The sequence below is a fragment of the Hylobates moloch genome, unplaced genomic scaffold (genome assembly GCF_009828535.3).
Source record: "Hylobates moloch isolate HMO894 unplaced genomic scaffold, HMol_V3 SCAFFOLD_22, whole genome shotgun sequence".
Taxonomy (NCBI): Eukaryota; Metazoa; Chordata; class Mammalia; order Primates; family Hylobatidae; genus Hylobates; species Hylobates moloch.
The window spans coordinates 1,735,433-1,755,578 of record NW_026652297.1 but is presented as its reverse complement, the minus strand read 5'-3'; the positions used below and the strand labels follow the sequence as shown (position 1 = coordinate 1,755,578).

General features: G+C 43.7%; 1 protein-coding gene and 1 pseudogene across 3 annotated transcripts in view; one reads left to right on the top strand and one right to left on the bottom strand.

The window, feature by feature from the left end:
* The first annotated feature begins 833 nt into the window (after positions 1–833).
* On the top strand, positions 834–4,137 carry LOC131382326 (uncharacterized; annotated as a pseudogene).
* Positions 4,138–5,748: 1,611 nt separating this feature from the next.
* Positions 5,749–20,146, bottom strand: part of FAM186A (family with sequence similarity 186 member A) — a 48,305-nt gene continuing 33,907 nt past the window's right edge. For 2 of the 3 annotated variants that reach the window (XM_032143733.2, XM_058433479.1), the window contains exons 5-8: positions 12,634–12,826; positions 10,096–10,247; positions 8,991–9,176; positions 5,749–5,841 (exon numbers count right to left, since the gene is read on the bottom strand). In XM_032143733.2, the coding sequence (XP_031999624.1) occupies positions 5,820–5,841; positions 8,991–9,176; positions 10,096–10,247; positions 12,634–12,826 (553 nt within the window). In that variant the 3' untranslated portion in view covers positions 5,749–5,819. Of the gene's footprint in view, positions 5,842–8,990; positions 9,177–10,095; positions 10,248–10,436; positions 10,531–12,633; positions 12,827–20,146 lie in introns of those variants that run through there. The other variant, XM_058433480.1, reaches the window with a different exon arrangement.

Below are 20,146 nucleotides of genomic sequence, written 5' to 3'. Positions count from 1 at the left end.
AAAAAAAAAAAAAAAAGAAAAAGAAATCTTAGAGATTTTTTAATCTTACTAATCTTTATAAATAAGATAACAAAAATAAGTCCCAATATAACTGAAATTGTGATAAATATTAATCAGTTATGTTGATCAATAAGAAAGCAGAAACTCAGATTGGATCTCAGACTGGATTTAAAAATTGAGGTCTAGCAATACACTATCTCTATACTATGAGATACACTTAAAATGAAAGTATATGGGCAAGTTGTAAGTAAAAAGATGTAAATAATCCCAGCACTTTGGGAGGCCGAGGCGGGCAGATCATGAGGTCAGGAGTTCGAGACCAGCCTGACCAACATGGTGAAACCCTGTCTCTACTAAAAATACAAAAATTAGCCAGGCATGGTGGTGTGCACCTGTAATCCCAGCTACTCAGGAGGCTGAGGCAGAAGAATCGCTTGAACCTGGGAGGCGGAGGTTGCAGTGAGCCGAGATCATGCCACTGCACTCCAGCTCTGGTGACAGAGCGAGACTCCGTCTCAAAAAAAAAAAAGATATAAATAGACATTTCATCCTAATATGAACACACACGCACATACCAGGAACAAACCAGGTAGCTATTTCCTATCAGACGAATTCAAACTAGAAATCAAGGCAAAAAGTATATCAGGGACAAAGCACAAGAAATAGGCTTGGTGCTGACTATTGGGAGCTCAGCCAAGTGGAGATATCAAGTAGATAGTTGGATACACAGCACTAGAATTCAGGGGCAAAGCTCAGTGGCAAAGTCAAAGCTGAGATATACATTTGGAGTCATCAGCATGTATATGGTACTTAAAGCCATAAGACTGGGTGAGATGCCGGGAGTGGTGACTCACACCCAGCACTTTGGGAGGCTGAGATGGGAAATAAATCAGACTAAAACTCAGGGAACTCCTACCTCAGTAAAATTTCTAGGGGTCCAGTAGTGTGGGGTCTGTCAAGATATTCCTTCTAAAGTGAAGGATAAGTTGTTGCATTTGCCCCTCCTACAACCAAGAAAGAGTCACAATGCCTAGTGGGCCTATTTGGATTTTGGGGGCAACACATTCCTCATTTGGGTGTGTTACTCCAGCCTGTTTATTGAGTGACGTGAAAGGCTGCCAGTTTTGAGTGAGTTCCAGAACAGGAGAAGGCTCTGCAACAGGTCCATTTTGCTGTGCAAACTACTACTCTGCCACTTGGGCCATATGACCCAGCAGATCCAATGGTGCTTGAGGTGTCCGTGGCAGATAGGGATGCTGTTTAGAGCCTTTGGCAGGCCCCCATGGGTGAATCACAGAGGAGGTCTGTAGGATTTTGGAATAAGGCCCTGCCGTCGTCTGCAGATAACTACTTTCATTTTGAGAGACAGCTCTCGGCCTGTTACTGGGCTTTGGTGGAAACTGAACATTTGACTATGGGTCATCAAGTCACCATGCGACCCGAACTGCCTATCATGAACTGGGTGCTTTCTGACCCATCCAGCTTTAAAATGGGTCATGCGCAGCAGCATTCCATCATCAAATGGAAGTGGTATATACATGATCGGGCTCAAGCAGGTCCTGAAGGCACAAGTCAGTTACATGAGGAAGTGGCTCAAATGCCCATGGTCCCCATTCCTGCCACCCTGCCTTCTCTCCCCCAGTCTGCACAGATGGCCTCATGGGGAGTTCCCTATGATCGGTTGACACAGGAGGAGAAGACTAGGGCCTGGTTCCAGATGGTTCTGCACAATATGCAGGCACCACCTGAAAGTGGACAGCTGCAGCACTGCAGCCCTTTCTAGGACATCCCTGAAGGAGAGCAGTGAAGGGAAATCTTCCTTCACTGCTCAAAGTTCTGAAAGTGGGCAGAACTTTGAGCAGTGCACCTAGTTGTGCACTTTGCATGGAAGGAGAAATGGCCAGATGTGTGATTATATACTGATTCATGGGCTGTAGCCAGTGGTTTGGCTGGATGGTCAGGGACTTGGGAGACTTGGGAGAAGAATGATTGGAAAATTGGTGACAAAGAAATTTGAGGCCGGGCGTGGTGGCTCATGCCTGTAATCCCAGCACTTTGGGAGGCTGAGGTGGGTGGATCACGAGGTCAGGAGATCGAGACCATCCTGGCTAACATGGTGAAACCCCGTCTCTACTAAAAATACAAAAAATTAGCCGGGCGTGGTGGCAGGCGCCTGTAGTCCCAGCTACTTGGGAGGCTGAGGCAGGAGAATGGCGTGAACCCGGGAGGCGGAGTTTGCAGTGAGCCGAGATTGCGCCACTGCACTCCAGCCTGGGTGACAGAGCGAGACTCTGTCTCAAAAAAAAAAAAAAGAAAGGAAGAAATTTGGGGAAGAGATATGTGGATGGACCTCTCTGAGTGGTCACCAACTGTGATGATATTTGTATTCCATGTGAGTGGCCACCAATGGGTGACCTTAGCAGAGGAGGAATTAAATAATCAAGTGGATAGGATGACCCATTCTATGGACACCACTCAGCTTCTTTCCCCAGCCACCTCTATTATCCCCCAATGGGCCCATGAAAAAGTGGCTATGGTGGCAGGGCTGGAGGTTATGCATGGGCTCCGCAACATGGACTTCCATTCACCAAGGCTGACCTGGCTACGGCCACTGCTGAGTGCCCAACTTGCCAGCAGCAGAGGCCAACACTGAGCCCTCAATATGACACCATTCCTCCGGGTGATCAGCCAGCTACCTGGTGGCAGTTTGATTATATTGGACTGCTTCCATCGTAGAAAGGGCAGAGGTTTGTCCTACTTGAATAGACACTTACTCTGGATGTGGGTTTGCCTATCTTGCACGCAGTGCTTCCGCCAAGACTACCATCTGTGGACTCACAGAATGCCTTATCTACCATCACGGTATCCCACACAGCATTGCCTCTGACCAAGGCACTCACTTTACAGCTAAAGAAGTGCAGCAGTGGGCTCATGCTCATGGAATTCACTAGTGTTACCATGTTTCTCATCATCCTGAAGCAGCTGGATTGATAGCATGGTGGAATGGCCTTTTGAAGTCACAATTGTAAAGCCAACTAGGTGACAATACTTTGCAGGGCTGGGGCAAAATTCTCCAGAAGGCCATGTATGCTCTGAATCAGCGTCCAATATATGGGACTGTTTCTCCCATAGCCAAGACTCACAGATCCAGGAATCAAGGTGGAAGTGGAAGTGGCACCACTCACCATCACCCCTAGTGATCCACTAGCAACATTTTTGCTTCTTCCCACAACATTATGTTCTGCTGGGCCTAGAGGTCTTAGTTCAAGAGGGAGGAACACTGCCATCAGGAGACAGAACAACGATTCCATTAAACTGGAAGTTAAGATTGCCACCTGGACACTTTGGGCTCCTGCTACTTTTAAGTCAAGAGGGAGTTACAGTGTTGGCTGGGGTGACTGACCCGGACTATCAAGATGAAATCTGAAATCAGTCTACTGCTCCACAATGGAGATAAGGAAGAGTATGCATGGATACAGGAGATCCATTAGGGCATCTCTGAGTATTACCATGCCCTGTGATTAAGGTCAATGGGAAACTACAACAGCCCAATCCAGGCAGGACTACAAATGGTCCAGACCCTTCAAGAATGAAGGTTTGGGTCACTCCACCAGGAAAAAAACCATGACCTGCTGAGGTGTTTGCTGAAGGCAGAGGGAATACAGAATGGGTAGTAGAAGAAGATAGTCATCAATACCAGCTACAGCCATGTGACCAGCTGCAGAAATGAGGACTGCAATTGTCATGAGTATTTCCTCCTTCTTTTGTTAAAAACATGTTTGTGTGTGTATACACTTGTACTAAGAAACTATTTTCATTTTATTTCCTTTTCCTTTATCATGTGACATAAGATTTATTGACTTCATATCAGCATTTAATTATTGTTAACTTTATGTAATAGTATTTGGGTTGGGGATTGGTGTCTTTCCGGTTGTACAAGGGATAGTCATATTATGTTAAGTGTAATTATGACATTATTGTTTTTATTTGAAGATTATGTATGATCTCAGGAGATGTGTTCAAGTTGACAAGGGGTGGACTCGTGATGGTTAATACTGAGTGTCAACTTGATTGGATTGAAGGATGGAAAGTACTGATCCTGCATGTGCCTGTGAGGGTGTTGCCAAAGGAGATTAACATTTGGGTCAGTGGGCTGGAAAAGGCACACCTACCCTTAACTGCGTGGGCACAATCTAATCAGCTTCCAGTGAATATAAAGCAGGCAGAAAAATGTGAAAAGGAGAGAGACAAGAGACGGGCCTAGCCTCCCAGCCTACACCTTTCTCCCATGCCTAGATGCTTCCTGACCTTGAACATCGGACTCTGAGTTCTTCAGTTTTGGGACTTGGACTGGCTCTCCTTGCTCCTCAGCTTGTAGACACCTTATTGTGAGACCTTGTGATCATGTAAGTTAATACTTAATAAACTCCCCTTTATATATATCCTATTAGTTCTGTCCCTCTAAGAGAAGACTCACTAATACAATCCCCATGTCGGAAGCCTGGCCCTCGCTGTGCAGTTATTGAGGAAGGAGAACAGGGTCTGGAGGCAGCAAACCTAAGGCTGCATGCCAACTTCCTAGAACTAAATGAAAAGGAAACCCCCAACTGTCCGCACACCTAAGTAACAAAAGGACCAGAGGCTACTCCCTTTGACCTTTTTCTGTGAGGCAGATGGGAAACTGGCTGTCCTCAATGAATCAGACTGATTGCAGGCCAGTCTTTGCATAAAAGTATAACTTTGAGACTGGGCGTGGTGGCTCACGCCTGTAATCCCAGCACTTTGGGAGGCCAAGGCAGGTGGATCACCTCAGGCTGGGAGTTCGAAACCGCCTGACCAACATGGAGAAACACTGTCTCTACTAAAAATACAAAATTAGCCAGGCATGGTGGTGCATGCCTGTAAACCCAGCTACTCGGGAGGCTGAGGCAGGAGAATCGCTTGAACCCGGGAGGCAGAATTTCAAGAACCGAGATCACACCATTGCACTCCAGCCTGGGCAACAAGAGCGAAATTCTGTCTCACAAAAAAAAAAAAAAAGAAGAAGAAATATAAGTTTGTAACTTCACCCTAGCCTCTGATTGGTTGCTTTTTGCTGCAACCAATCAGACTGATTGCAGGCTACCGTTTTATTTACATGAGGTGAGCATGAAGTGATCAATAGGCAACTTCTAGAGGGTATTTGGACCCAAGAAGATTCTGTATCTGGGCCCTTGAGCAGCTGCTCGGGCCACTCCTGCACTGTGGAGTGTACTTTCGTTCTCAATAAATCCCTGCTTTCGTTCTTCTCTTGCTTCATTCTTTCTTTGCTTTGCTGGACATTTTGCCAATTCTTTGTTCAAAATGCCAAGAACCTGGACAACTTGCAGTCACAACCCTCTACTGGTAACATTATGATTTCCCTTCACTACCAATCATAACCACCTTCTAATTCTTCAGGGGTGTCTGCTGGTTTTTAGTTCCTTCATTATACTCATTTATTTCTTCCTTCTGAGGCATCTTCGGGTTTAGACTGGGGGAGGCAGACTGTGCCACTTTGCCATCATGTTAGGGGCCCATAATGATGTCCCTTTCGTGACTCAGCCTGCCCCAGGGTTGTTGAAGCTTTGTGTTTCCAGTAATCTAGAGCAGAAGATACTCGTTCTTGAGTGGTCATAGTAGTAGTCCAGAAATGAAGATGTTCAACCTGAAGAACTACAGGGAGAATATAAAAGCAAAGGAAAGACAAAGCAATATATATGCACGAAAGAGAATAAAATAAGCATTTTACTGAAAGATACTGAAATGTACTTTCAACACGCTTGTATTTAATTTTACAGTCATTTGGGAATCTTCTTAACCCTGGAAATGAGACAAGAAAATTAATCTCATTATAAATTGCTTTAAACACATTTGTGGGAATATAGGTGAGTCATAGGGAAAATAAAAGTGCCTCCAGAACTCACAAAGATAAACTAGTAAAATCCGTATGTAATCCTTTTTTTTTTTTTTTTTTTTTGAGACAGGGTATCCTACTGTCACACAGGCTGTAGTACAGTGGTGCCATCTCAGCTCACTGCAACCTCTGCTCCCTGGGCTCAAGCAATCCTCCCACCTCAGCCTCCCAAGTAGCTGGGACCACAGGTGCACACCACCACACCTGGCTATTTTTTTTGTACTTTTGGTACAGACTGGGGTCTTGCCATGTTGCCCAGGCTGGTCTTGAACTCTTGAGCTCAAGCAATCTACCCGCCTTGGCCTCCCAAAGTGCTGGGATTACAGGTGTGAGCCACTGTGCCTGGCCTGTAATCCATATATATAAAGTTACATAAAGGTGACAGAATGCCTTGAAGACCCAAAATCAGGAAGAAAAGGACTTGGCAATAGCTTATTGCTTATTAGACAGTATTCTTATGCCTAAAGTTAGAACATGGCTTAAATATTGATAATTAATGATTGTTATTTCCGAGGATAGACCTGTCTGTATTTTTTAAATTTTCAGTGAACATGCATTACTTATGCAATTGGAAAAAACTGAATATTATTTTAATGGAATTTTCATGGAAAATAATTATATAAATATACAAAGTACTTCAAAGATATTTGGTGTAGCATTGTCTACAGTGTTGAAAAATATCCGAATTTCTATCAGTAGGAGAACAATTCAATAAATTACGATATATCTATACAATGGGCCAGGTGTGCCTGTAATCCCAGCTACTTGGGAGACTAAAGCAGGAGGATCACTTGATACCAGAAGTTCAAGGTTACAGTGAGCTATGATTGTGCCACTGCACTCTAGCCTGAGTGACAGAGCAAGACCACGTCTCTAAAAACAAACAAAAATACAGATCTACAATGAATATCACGCAACCAACAAAATGATGATGTAGCTCTATATTTATTAGCATAGAAAAATTTCAAAGATGTACTGTTTAATGAAACATATAGTAGGTTTTATTTTTTATTTTGAGAGAGTCTTTGTTGCCCAGGCTGGAGTGCAGTGGCGTGATCTCGGCTCACTGCAACCTCTGCCTCCCAGACTCAAGCTATTCTCATGCCTCAGCCTCCTGAGTAGCTGGGACTACAGGTATGTGCCACCATGCCCAGCTAATTTTTTGTATTTTTAGTAGAGACAGGGTTTCACCAAGTTGGCCAGGCTGGTCTCGAACTCCTGGCCTCAAGTGATCCACCTGCCTCAGCCTCCCAAAGTGCTGGATTACAGGCATGAGCCACCACTCCTGGCCTCGAAGTAGGTTTTAAAACATGTCCAGGCCGGGCACGGTGGCTCACGCCTGTAATCCCACCTCTTTGGGAGGCCAAGGTTGGTGGATCACCTGAGGTCAAGAGTTCAAGACTAGCCTGGCCAACATGGTGAAACCTCGTCTTTACTAAAACTATAAAAAAAATTAGCTGGGCATGGTGGCATGCACCTGTAGTCCCAGCTATTTGGGGAGGCTGAGGCAGGAGAATCGCTTGAACCCAGGAGGCAGAGGTTGCAGTGAGCCGAAATTGCACCACTGCACTCTAGCATAGACGACAGAGGGAGACTCTGTCTCGAAAATGAATACATAAATAAAAATAAAATAGTAAACTGGAAATAAGAGTCTGCAGGGATTTAGCAGAGTAAGAAGTGGTTAGGTCAGAAGGATATCTGACACTTGAAGCTAGTAATGGAATGTAAGGAAAATGAAACTTAAAAATTTACGTATTTTGTCCCAAAGCCCTATAATCATTAAATTAGCAATATTATCCCTCAAAATAACCTAAATTAATTAATTTAATCGCGATAAAAGGGAAAATCAGAGACCAGAAAAAATGTTGCTTTCTGATTATAACCTATGAGCCATGCTTATTCAACTTAATGGTTACATTTGGTTTAATAACTTTTTTCCATAAACTCATGCTCATGATATATGACTTTATACTGTATACATCAAATAGTAATATTTTTCCTAATATTTTGCTGTATTATAGAATTTTAAATGTCTTATTTTATGGTGTCTGCCACCTGGACAAATTTGTGAATTAACACTACTTTTTTTTTTTTTTTTGAGACAGAGTCTCACTCTATTGCCCAGGCTGGAGTGCAGTGGCACAATCTGGGCTCACTGCAACCTCTGCCTCCTGGGTTCAAGCAATTCTCCTGTCTCAGCCTCCAAGTAGCTGGGATTACAGACGTACACCATCATGCCAGGCTAATCTTGTATTTTTAGTAGAGACAGGGTTTCACTATGTTGGCCAGGCTGGTCTGAAACTCCTGACCTCAGGTGATCCACCCGCCTTGGCCTCCCAAAGTGCTGGGATTACAGGCATGAGCCACCGCACCTGGCCTAACACTACTTCTTACGTGAGGACTTAGATTTCACCAAAGTAAATCAGACTGCTCCTGTGAACTCTTGCAGATTAATAAAAGTTCAATTTTCTAAATTCTTGATTTAGAATATTAAATAATTATCTGTCCTGAAAGAGTTAATGCAGACTCTAAAGCCCTTATTTCCTCTGGAATAATTTCTAGTGGTTTAAGTGAGAATCTGGTTCAACAGATTTTGGAAATGTGGAGTCATCTCTTCAGTGTATCCTAGGAAATAAACACCTAATTTACTCAATTTGGGTCTAGATATGATAACTGCACTTAAGGTCGTGTCACTGAATCACAATATGGGGAAAAGCATCCTGCAATGGTCTTTCTGGTACTTCTATTAACAAATCCCTAAGGATGGAATTAAAAGTGGACCTATCTAGTGTTAGATTAGATTCATGGTATTATAACTGGTTTTTTGTTTGTTTTACATTATTCAATGGTGACATCTATAGGCCTATGATGAGAAACACTAACAGACTAATGCTGAATTTACCTGTGCTATTTTATGACTGGTGTGAGTCTAACCTCATACCAAACATTACTTTTGGTTGATATACCTGGTGCTACAGGAGAAAGTCAAGTTAGGGAACCAAAAGGTATATGATCAAAGGCCCAATTACCAGAGTGCTTCCAGTCCATAACTTACCGTGATTGGAGGGATGCAAGAGATTTTCGGAAGGTAGACTGCACTTCTAACTGAAGCAGCCTGGGAATATCTGGGTACCCACCCAGCTGGGCCCAGAGTGAATGCATAGATGTCTTCTCTGCTATTGGGTAGCTTGAAGTGGACAGATCAACATTCCAGATGGCCTCTGTCTGGTCCTCTTGTTGTCTACAGAATCAGAGAGCATAAATTGGGAACACCAAATTCTCCTGAGCTCCATAGCCCATCAAAATATATCTTATTCTCCCCTCTTCACTGCCACCTCAACCTATAATGCCCTCCCCTTGCACTGACCAGCATTAGCTATGCCCACTTTGACAGAGAAATGGATGAAAAAGCAGAATTTGCTGAGTTACTAAAGCTGCATTTTCATGGCTTCACCTAGTAATCCATTTTAAAACTACCATTTTAGTTTCATGGCGTAGAGAGACCACATAACTTTCCCCCTTCCTTCCCAAAGCTCCTGTCTCCTTAAAAAAAATAGAAGAAAAAGAGAAGATAATGCTTCTAAGTTTCTTTATTAAATATTTTAAAAACAATTTGTCTTTTAGTAAGAAAGAATCAGCTTTATTTTTAGAGGAACTCAAAATCCAATGTTAAATATTTAAGTAGAAATATATGTAAATTAACGTCTTGCCAACTTAGCTAAGGGAATTAATACTCCTTTTTTTTTTTTTGGAGACAGTTTCGCTGTTGCCCAGGCTGGAGTGCAATGGCACAATCTCGGCTCACTGCAACCTCTGCCACCCAGGTTCAAGCGATTCTCCTGCCTCAGCCTCCCGACTAGCTGGGATTACAGGTATGCGCCACCATGCTGGGCTAATTTTGTGCTTTTTTTAGTACAGACGGGGTTTCTCCATGTTAGTCAGGCTGGTCTTGAACTCCCAACCTCAGATGAGCCACCCGCCTCGGCCTCCCAAAGTGCTGGGATTACAGGCGTGAGCCTCTGCGCCCAACCTAATACTCCTTTAGACTCTCCATTGCACCATTTGATAATTGTGGAGAAAGGGAAGTTCTTGGGTAGGGAAAATATTAGGTCCCACATATCATCCAAACAAAGTTTAATATCAGTCTTTCTAGCACATACCTAAATTTCTTGAATATGTCAGAGGTTCTGTCCTCTTCCATTAGTAATTTTAAGAATGGCTTTTGAACAAATGTGGTAGAGGCAGGTATCTGCTTTTCTTCAATGATTAAGGGGATAGGTTGACTAAGATTCAATTCATACATCTTTTTGAGCTATAAAAAAAATTGATCAGAAAAAGGAAACCATGAAAAGAGACAGAATCTTTAGAAGGGTCTTCAGAGCTGGCCCTAGACTAAACTGTGACTCCTCCTTTTCCATGGATTTGTAAATCCTCTCCCTATTCCACCCACCTCCAACATGCGTCATTTCGGAGGTGGCAGCTCTGCTACGTAAAAACCTTGGTCCTACTTAAGCTCAAGTCCTGGTCCTCTCATTTCCTTGCTGTGAGGTTTTGGGATAGTTGCTTAATTTATCTGCACTTCTTTCTCCTCATTTCTAAAACAGGGATAATAACACAGGGTTGTTGTGAGAATTGTAAAACACAGTATATATTGGAAGCACTTTATAAATCGTGAAGCAGTATGCAACTGTAATGATAGCCAGCATTTACTAAATACTTACTGAATGTCGACACTAAACTAAGCATTTTCCATATATTAGCTGATTTGGTATTTATAACAACCTTATGTGGTATGTATTTTTTTATTTTTTATTTTTTTTTGAGATGGAGTCTCGCTCTGTCGCCCAGGCTGGAGTGCAGTGGCGCCATCTCAGCTCACTGCAAGCTCCGCCTCCCAGGTTCACGCCATTCTCCTGCCTCAGCCTCCCGAGTAGCTGGGACTACAGGCGCCCGCCACCACGCCCGGCTAATTTTTTGTATTTTTAGTAGAGACGGGGTTTCACCGTGTTAGCCAGGATGGTCTCGATCTCCTGACCTCGTGATCCGCCCGCCTCGGCCTCCCAAAGTGCTGGGATTACAGGCTTGAGCCACCGCGCCCGGCCGGTATGTATTATTTTTACCCTTGTCTTACAGCAGGAGAATCTGAGCCTCAGAAAATGTAAACGGCTTGTATAAAGTCACTCAGCTAGTATGTAGCTAGCCTGATTTGAACCCAGACAATCTAGTAGCGGAGCTAGCCATCTTGACCACCATGCTGATTCAGTGCAAAGTATTCATTCATATCTAACCTCTTATCCCTTTTGCTTTTTTTGTCTCCTTTCTCCAAGCCTTGATACCCATACCTCATCCTATGGATTCTGGCTTCCCTGGCCCCAGACCCTTATTCCTCCTCTGAAATGCCCTAGGCATTGTGATTCCTGTTAGATAACGCATGTTGCTGCCAACCCATCTTGCTTTACTCTATGTACATTGGCCATATTTGCCAAATCAAAAAAAAGGAGCATATTCATTTTTTTTTGACAAAGAGCTGTAATATTTAAAATATAACTGTTCTGGGCTGGGCGCGATGGCTCACGCCTCTATCCCAGCACTTTGGGAGGCTGCTATGGGCAGATCACTTGAGGTTAGGAGTCCAAGACCAGCCTGGCCAACATGGTGAAACTCCATCTCTACTAAAAATACGAAAATTAACCAGGCATGGTAGCGGGCACCTATAATCCCAACTACTCGGAAGGGTGAGGCAGGAGAATCACTTGAACCCAGGAGGCAGAGGTTGCAGTGAGCCAAGATCACGCCACTGCACTCCAGCCTGGGTGACACAGTAAGACCTTGTCTCAAAAATAAATAAATAAATAATAAAATAAAATATAACGGTCCGGGAAAATTTACAATATATGTTTGACTTGGATTAGGCTCTGATGAGAAGCCTCTCTGTACCTTCCAAAGTAGCAAGTAAACTAATCTTATAAATTAATCGATGTTAAGGAGAGAGAAGGATATACAGATATAAAATGTTTCTAGAACCACAGCTTGTAGTATTTATTATTAGAACTCAGGCCAGGCCTAGTGGCTCACGCCTGTAATCCCAACACTTTGGGAGGTCGAGGCAGGTGGATCACCTGAGGCCAGGAATTCGAAATCAGCCTGGCCAACATGGTGAAACTCCATCTCCACTAAAAATATAAAATTCAGCTGAGCATGGTGGTGGGTGCCTGTAATCCCAAGTACTCAGGAGGCTGAATCAGGAGAATCGCTTGAACCCAGGAGGTGGAGGCTGCAGCGAGTCGAAATAGTGCCACTGCACTCCCTGGGAGACAGAGCAAGACTGTCTCAAAAAAAAAAAAAAAAGGCCATTTGAAAGACGGAGGCGGAGATTGGAATTATGTGGCTACAAACTGAGGAATGCTAAGGATTGCCCATAGTCACCATAATCTAGGAGAGAAGCATGCAACAGAACGCCCTCTCAGAGCTTCTAGAAGGAACCAACCCGGCAGACACCCTGATTTCACTAACTTCTGGCCTCTAGAACTGTGAGAGAGTAAATTTCTGCTGTTTTAAGCTATGAAGTTTGTGGTAATTTGTTACAGCAGCCCAGGAAAGCAATATGACATGGTGTCTCCAGGTAAATGTCATTTACAAAGCTTACCACTTTCATGTTTTTACAACATGCTGGACAGAGGGAGTGGAAAGCAGGTTACCTGGTTGAATACATGTATCATTTTCTTCAGGCGCTGATTTCGTTTCTGCCCTAAAGACTTCTGCTTCTCAGTCCAGACCTGCATCACCTTTTTCCTGTAGTCATCAAGTCTGCTCAGCATCACGTGGAGGTTCCTGGCCTCACAGCCTTTCCCAGTATTTTGGATGGCTTTTAGTCGTTTCGTTATGTTGTTCCTTGAAAAGATTAATAAAAATTAGCATGATAATAGCTGCAGACCCTACTTCAGCAAACTTGTCCGCAGTTTCTTTTTTTTTTTTTGAGACGGAGTTTCAATCTTGTTGCCCAGGCTGGAGGTGCGATGGTGCAATCCCCACTCTCTGTAAACTCCGCCTCCAGGGTTCAAGCAATTCTCTTGCCTCAGCCTCCCGAGTAGCTAAGATTACAGGCTGCACCACCACACCCATCTGATTTTTGTATTTTTAGCAGAGACGGGGTTTCACTATGTTGGCTAGGCTGGTCTCGAACTCCTGACCTCAGGTGATTCACCCACCTCAGCCTCCCAAAGTGGTGGGATTACAGGTGTGAGCTACCATGCCTGGCCTCAACCATTATTTGAAGTAAATATTATTATATCCATTTTACATGCAACACATTTAAGTATCAGAGAAGTTCTGGAAATTTGAACCAAGATCTGCTTGACTTCAAAGTCTATGTTTAAGAGAAAGCATGATTAAGATTTGAATATAAAAACCATTACAGTTACTACTTTAAGACAGTGTAGTACAATAGGTAGTATAGTATACTATCTAGACTTTGGAAATGGATTTTTAAAAATTCACTTCTACCACTTATTAGCTGTGTGATTTGGGCAAACAGGATGAACTTTCTGAACCTGATTCCCACTCTTCCAGTTAAATGCAATAATGTATCTGAAGTTTGTGTTTGTTGTAGATGCATTATAAGCCCCTGTATGCACATAACTAAATTTACATAATTTATTTTCATTTAGTTTCTCCTTGTCCATACAGTGTTTCCTCCAACAATTCCAGATTAGATTAGCATGATTCTCCTACAAAATTTATATTTCCTAGTCTATCCATTTTTACTGTTTCACGACTGTAGTAATTTTTTTGGGGGGGGACAGGGTCTCACTGTGTTGCCCAGGCTGGAGTGTAGTGGTGCATCCAGGGCTCACTGCAACCTCAACCTCTCAGGCTCATTGATCCTCCCACCTCAGCCTACCAAGTAGCTGGGACCACAGGCATACATACCACCACGCCTGGCTAATTTTTATAATTTTTGTAGAGACAGGGTCTCACTATGTTGCCCAGGCTGGTCTCGAACTCTTAGGCTCAAGCAATTCCTCCACCTTGGCCTCCCAAAGTGCTGGGATTACAGGCGTGTGCCACCAGACCGGGCTGATTTTACTTTTTATTTAGACTTCACCAGCTTGCCTGGCATGGATGCCCTTGTTTAGTAGGAGTTACACTGTTGATATGTCACCTTAGCATAGAATCCTTTTAAAACAACTGTAAATATTTTCCCAGTAATTCTACTCTCACCCTTATATTCTTTCAAAACGTTTAGGTGGATGCCACCTAGTCCTAATTTATGCCTCTGTATGAGCTTTACTCTTCTTAAATCTGTCTTCCACGTTACTGGCATTTTACTTCCCTTGTTAAGAATTCTTTAGTTATCCCCTATGAAGTACGGAATGAAATACAAGTTCCTTAGCATGTGATTTAGGATTCTCTTTTATCTTGCCTCTCTTTCATCTTTCCAGTCTCATCTCTTACTACATTTTGCTTATTCTTTGTGTTCTAAGTACCAGCTACAAAGTACTTTATACACACACACACACACACACACACACAGCGCTTCTTCCTGCTGCCTTTCTTTACTCTGCTACACTCTCTGACTTCTCTGTTTTCTTGACTTTTTCTTTTCTTGAGACAGAGTGTTACTCTGTCACCCAGGCTGGAGTGCAGTGGCGCAATCTCGGTTCACTGAAACCACCGCCTCCCAGGTTCAAGCGATTCTCTTGCCTCAGCCTCCCGAGTAGCTGGGACTACGGGCACCCGCCATCGTGCCTGGCTAATTTTTTTATTTTTAGTAGAGACAGGGTTTCATCATGTTGGTCAGGCCGGTCTCAAACTCCTGACCTCAAACTCGTGAGCCACAGTGCCCTGCCTGTCTTTCTGACTTTTACCGGTTCTTTGAGGCACAGTTCAGAGGTCCAAACTCCCAGAAGCTGCACCTAACTCCCACCTCTCCTCAGTCCTCTTCTATAACTGCACATGCGCCATCATTGTGCTTTCCACATCATACGGTATAATCGTCTCTTTGTGTGACTGTCTCTCTGCGGAGACTAGGTGCATTGAAAGCAGGGATGTAGCTTATCCATCTTTGTATCCTTCTACCCTCTAATCCCTGCACCTAACACAATCCCCACAAGTAGTGGCTATTTTTTAAATGTTGATGGGCTGAGCTCGGTGTCTCACACCTGTGATCCCAGTACCTTGAGAGGTCAAGGCAGGAGGATTGCTTGGGCCCAGGAGTTCAAGACCAGTCTGGGCAACAGAGGAAGATCCATCTCTAAAAAATATCAAAAATTAGCCGGGCATGATGGCACACACAGGTCGCTTTGGCCCAGGAGTTTGGGGTTACAGTGAGCTATGATCACACCACTGCACTCCAGCCTGGTTGATAGAGCGAGACCCTGCCTCTTTAAAAAAGAAAAAAGTTGATGAATTAAGTGATGCTATCTAGAGAGCACAACGTCTAGTACTATTGAGAACTTTCTTCGATGTATATGGAAACAAATGTCTAATTATCATCATCTTTTCTAATTTTTTTTTTTTTTTTGAGACAGAGTCTTGCTCTGTTGCCCAGGCTGGAGTGCAGTGGTGTGATCTCGGCTCACTGCAACCTCTGCCTCCCGAGTTCAAGCGATTATCCTGCCTCAGCCTCCCAAGTAGCCAGGATTACAGGTGCGTGCCATCATGCCCAGCTAATTTTTGTATTTTTAGTAGAGATGGGGTTTCACCATGTTGGCCAGGCTGGTCTCAAACTCCTGACCTCAGGTGATCCGCCTGCCTTGGCCTCCCAAAGTGCTGGGATTACAGGCTTGAGCCACCACGCCCGGCTCATCTTTTCTAATTTTACATCTTCCCTGTCATCTCTTCTCAGATATATTTCACCGATCATGTGGGAATACAATTCTAAAACTATATTTTAGCACTTAAGTGTAGAATTCTTCACTTATAGAGGCTCTACAGAAATCTTTATTCAAAAACAGCTTATATTACTGTAATATTTTTCTCTCACATATAATATTAGAATCTTCTCGACCTAGCCATCCTTGTCATAAAATTTTTAATCTGTCAGTATTTTATTTGTTGTTGCATCTGTCTGTGATTTTGTTATTATAACATTAAATATTAGAGAAGAGCTTTCTGAAAAAATGAATTGATCCTCGATGGGATTAAGGTTATGATTGTATATCATATTTTTAAATGATTTTACTGAGACAGGTCAGATTATGCTACTTAGGTTCTCAAAGTCTTCAATAAATCTAAATGAATCTTAAAAATTGGGAAAGCGACCTGACGCAGTGGCTCATACCTGTAATCCCAGCACTTTGGGAGGCCAAGGTGGGCAGATCACAAGGTCAGGAGTTCGAGACCAGCCTGGCCAACATGGCGAAACCCTGTCTCTACTAAAAATACAAAAATTAGCTGGGCGTAGTGATGTGCATCTATAATCCCAGCTACTCAGGAGGCTGATGCAGGAGAATTCCCTGAACCCAGGAGGCGGAGGTTGCAATGAGCTGAGATCGTGCCCCTGCACTCCAGCTTGGGCAACAGAGCAAGACTTCGTCTCGGAAAATAATAAATAAAATTGAGAGAAAGCTGTCAAAGAACTCCCTTCAAAAAGTACTAAGCCAGTGTACTATCACAGGGGAAATCTGCCAAACCTTAAAAGAACAGCTAATTTTACTATTAAATTGTTTCAGAGAACAAAAGATAAACTTCCACATTTTTTAATGATGCAAGCTTAAGATTATATCAAAACTTCACAAAGATAATACCATAAGAAGTAAACTGCCTGCCAAACTTAACTAATGAATATGAATGAGAAAAATCCTTAATAAAATATAGTGATTCTACAATATATTCAAAGAAGGAAAAAAAAATAGCCAGGCATGGCAGCGGCGCGCCTGTAATCCCAGCTACTCTGGAGGCTGAAACAGGCTGATGCAAGAGAATTGCTTGAACCTGGGAGGCGGAGGTTGCAGTGAGCTGAGATCATGCACTGCACTCCAGCCTGGGCAACCAAGAGAGACCCTGTCTTAAAAACAAAACAAAACAAAACAAAAAAAACAAAGAAGGTTACATGTAGAACAAATAGGATTTATGCCAGGAATGCAATGATGGTTTAATATAATTATATTAATAGAACTAAAGGAAAAAAAAATCTCCCTTTTTTTTTTTTGGAGACAGAGTCTTGCTCTGTTGCCCAGGCTGGAGTGCGGTGGCATGATCTCGGCTCACTGCAACCTCTGCCTCCTGGGTTCAAGCGATTCTCCTGCCTCAGCCTCCCGAGTAGCTGGGACTACAGCTGCATGCTACCACATCTGGCTAGTTTTTTTTTTTCTGTATTTTTAGTAGAGACAGGGTTTCACCATGTTAGCCAGGATGGTCTCGATCTCCTGATCTCATGATCCGCCCACCTCAGCCTCCCAAACTGCTGGGATTACAGGGGTGAGCCACTGCTCCTGACCTTTTTTTTTTTTTTTTTTTTTGAGACAAGGTCTCGCTCTGTCACCCAGGATGGAGTGCAGTGGCACAACACGATCATAACTCCCCACATCCTTGAACTCCTGGGCTCAAGCAGTCCTCCTGTCTCAGTCTTCCAAGTAGCTGGGACTACAGGTGCACACCACCAAGTCTAGATAATTTTTTTTTTAATGATGGAGTCAGGCTGGGTGCAGTGGCTGACAACTGTAATCCCAGCACTTTGGGATGCCAAGGTGGTAGGATCATTTGAGCCTAGGAATTCAAGACCAGCCTGGGCAACAGGAGACCCTACCTTTACAAAAAGTTTAAAAATTAGCCAGGTGTAGCGGTGCGTGCCTGTAGTCCCAGCTACTGGGGAGGCTGAAGTGGGAGGATGGCTTAAACCCGGGAAGTTGAGACTGCGGTGAACAGTGATCATGCCACTGCACTCCAGCACGGGCAACATAGCGAGACCTTATCTCAGGAAAAAAGAAAGACGGGGCCCCCTATGTTGTTCAGGCTGGTCTCGAAACTCCTGGCCTCAAGCAATCCTCCCACCTTAGCTTCCCAAGGTGCTGTGATTACAAGCATAAGCCACCTTCCCAGCCCACATTTTCTTTAATACATGTGAAAATAAAGTGCTCAAATCACATTATTTAACAAAATTGAACATTCAGGGTTTTTTTTGTTGTTGTTGCTGTTTTCTGAGACAGAGTCTCGCTCTGTTGCCCAGGCTGGAGTGCAGTGGTGCAGTGGTGCAGTCTTGGCTCATTGCAACCTCCGTCTCCTGGGCTCAAGCAATTCTCATGCCTCAGCTTCCTGAGTAGCTGGGACTACAGCGAACCCAGCTAATCCATGGGTTTTTGTTTTCTCTTTTTTTTCTTTATTTTTGAGACGGAGTCTTGCTCTGGTCACCCAGGCTGGAGTGCAGTGGTGTAATCTCGGCTCACTGCAACCTCCATCTCCCAGGTTCAAGCCATTCTCCTGCCTCAGCCTCCAGAGTAGCTGGGACTACAGGCACCCGCCACCATGCCCAGCTAATTTTTTGTATTTTTAGTAGAGACGGGGTTTCACCGTGTTAGCCAGGATAGCCTCGTCCTCCTGACCTCGTGGTCTGCCTGCCTTGGCCTCCCAAAGTGCTGGGATTATAGGTGTGAGCCACCACACCCAGCCGTTTTCTTTTGTTTGTTTTTTTTTTTTGGTAGAGATGGGGTTTCACCATGTTGGCCAGGCTGGTCTCGAACTCCTGGATTCAAGTGATTCACCCACCTTGGCCTCCCAAAGTACTAGGATTATAGGATAAGCCACCACACCCAGCCAGTCTTTTTTTTTTTTCCACGTTGAATTTGGTTTAATTCAACATTTCTTTTTTATTTTAGTAAGTTCAACTTTTACTTTAGATTCAGAGGGTACATATGCAGGTTTGTTCCATGGTTATATTGCATGATGCTGAGATTTGGGGCACAAATGATCCCATCACGCAGGTTATGAGCATAGTACCCAATAGGTAGTTTTTCGACCCTTGTCCCACTTCCTCTCTCCCCTACTAGTGGTCCCCAGTGTCTGTTTTTCCCATCTTTATGTCCCTGTGTACCCAACATTTAGCTCCCATTTATAAGCAAGAATGTCGGTATTTGGTTTTATTTGTTTAGGATAATGGCCTCCGACTGCATCCATTTGCTGCAGAGGACATGATTTTGTCCTTGTTTATGGCAGCATAGTATTCCATATGTTGTATATATACCATATTTTCTTTATCCAGTCCACCATTTGTGTGTACCTAGGTTGATTCCATGTCTTTGTGAATAATGCTGCAATGAGCAGACAAGTGCATGTGTCTTTTTGGTATAATAATTTATTTTCCTTTGAATATATACCCAGTAATGGGATTGCTGGGTCAAGTGGTAGTTCTATTTTAAGTTCTTTGGGAAATCTCAGCTGGGCATGTTGTCTCAGGCCTGTAATCCCAACATTTTGGGAGGCTGGGGCAGGAGGATCACTTGAGCCCAGGAGTTCAAGACTAGCCTGGGAAACACAGTAAGACCCTAACCCTACAAAAAATTAAAAATTAAAAAATTAGCCAGGCAGGATGGCGTAGGCCTGTAGTCCCAGCTACTTGGAGGCTGATATGGGAAAATTGCGTGAGCCCAGGAGATCTAAACTGCAGTGAGCCATCATTGCGCTGGGCAAGAGAATGAGACCATGTCAAAAAACAAAACAAGGCCGGGCGCGGTGGCTCATGCCTGTAATCCCAGCAATGTGTGAGGCCAAGACAGGCAGATCACCTGAGGTCAGGAGTTCAAGACCAGCCTGACCAATATGATGAAATTCCGTCTCTACTAAAAATACAAAAATTAGCCGGGCGCGGTGGCTCACGCTTGTAATCCCAGCACTTTGGGAGGCCGAGGCGGGCGGATCACAAGGTCAGGAGATCGAGACCACGGTGAAACCCCGTCTCTACTAAAAATACAAAAAAATTAGCCGGGCGTGGTGGCGGGCGCCTGTAGTCCCAGCTACTCGGAGAGGCTGAGGCAGGAGAATGGCGTGAACCTGGGAGGCGGAGCTTGCAGTGAGCCGAGACTGCGCCACTGCACTCCAGCCTGGGCGACAGAGCGAGACTCCGTCTCAAAAAAAAAAAAAAAAAAAAAAAAAAAAAAAAAAAAAAAAATACAAAAATTAGCCAGGAGTGGGCAACAAGAGCAAAACTTCATCTAAAAAACAAAACAAAACAAAACAAAAAACAAAAACAAAACACCACCACCACCACAAAAACAA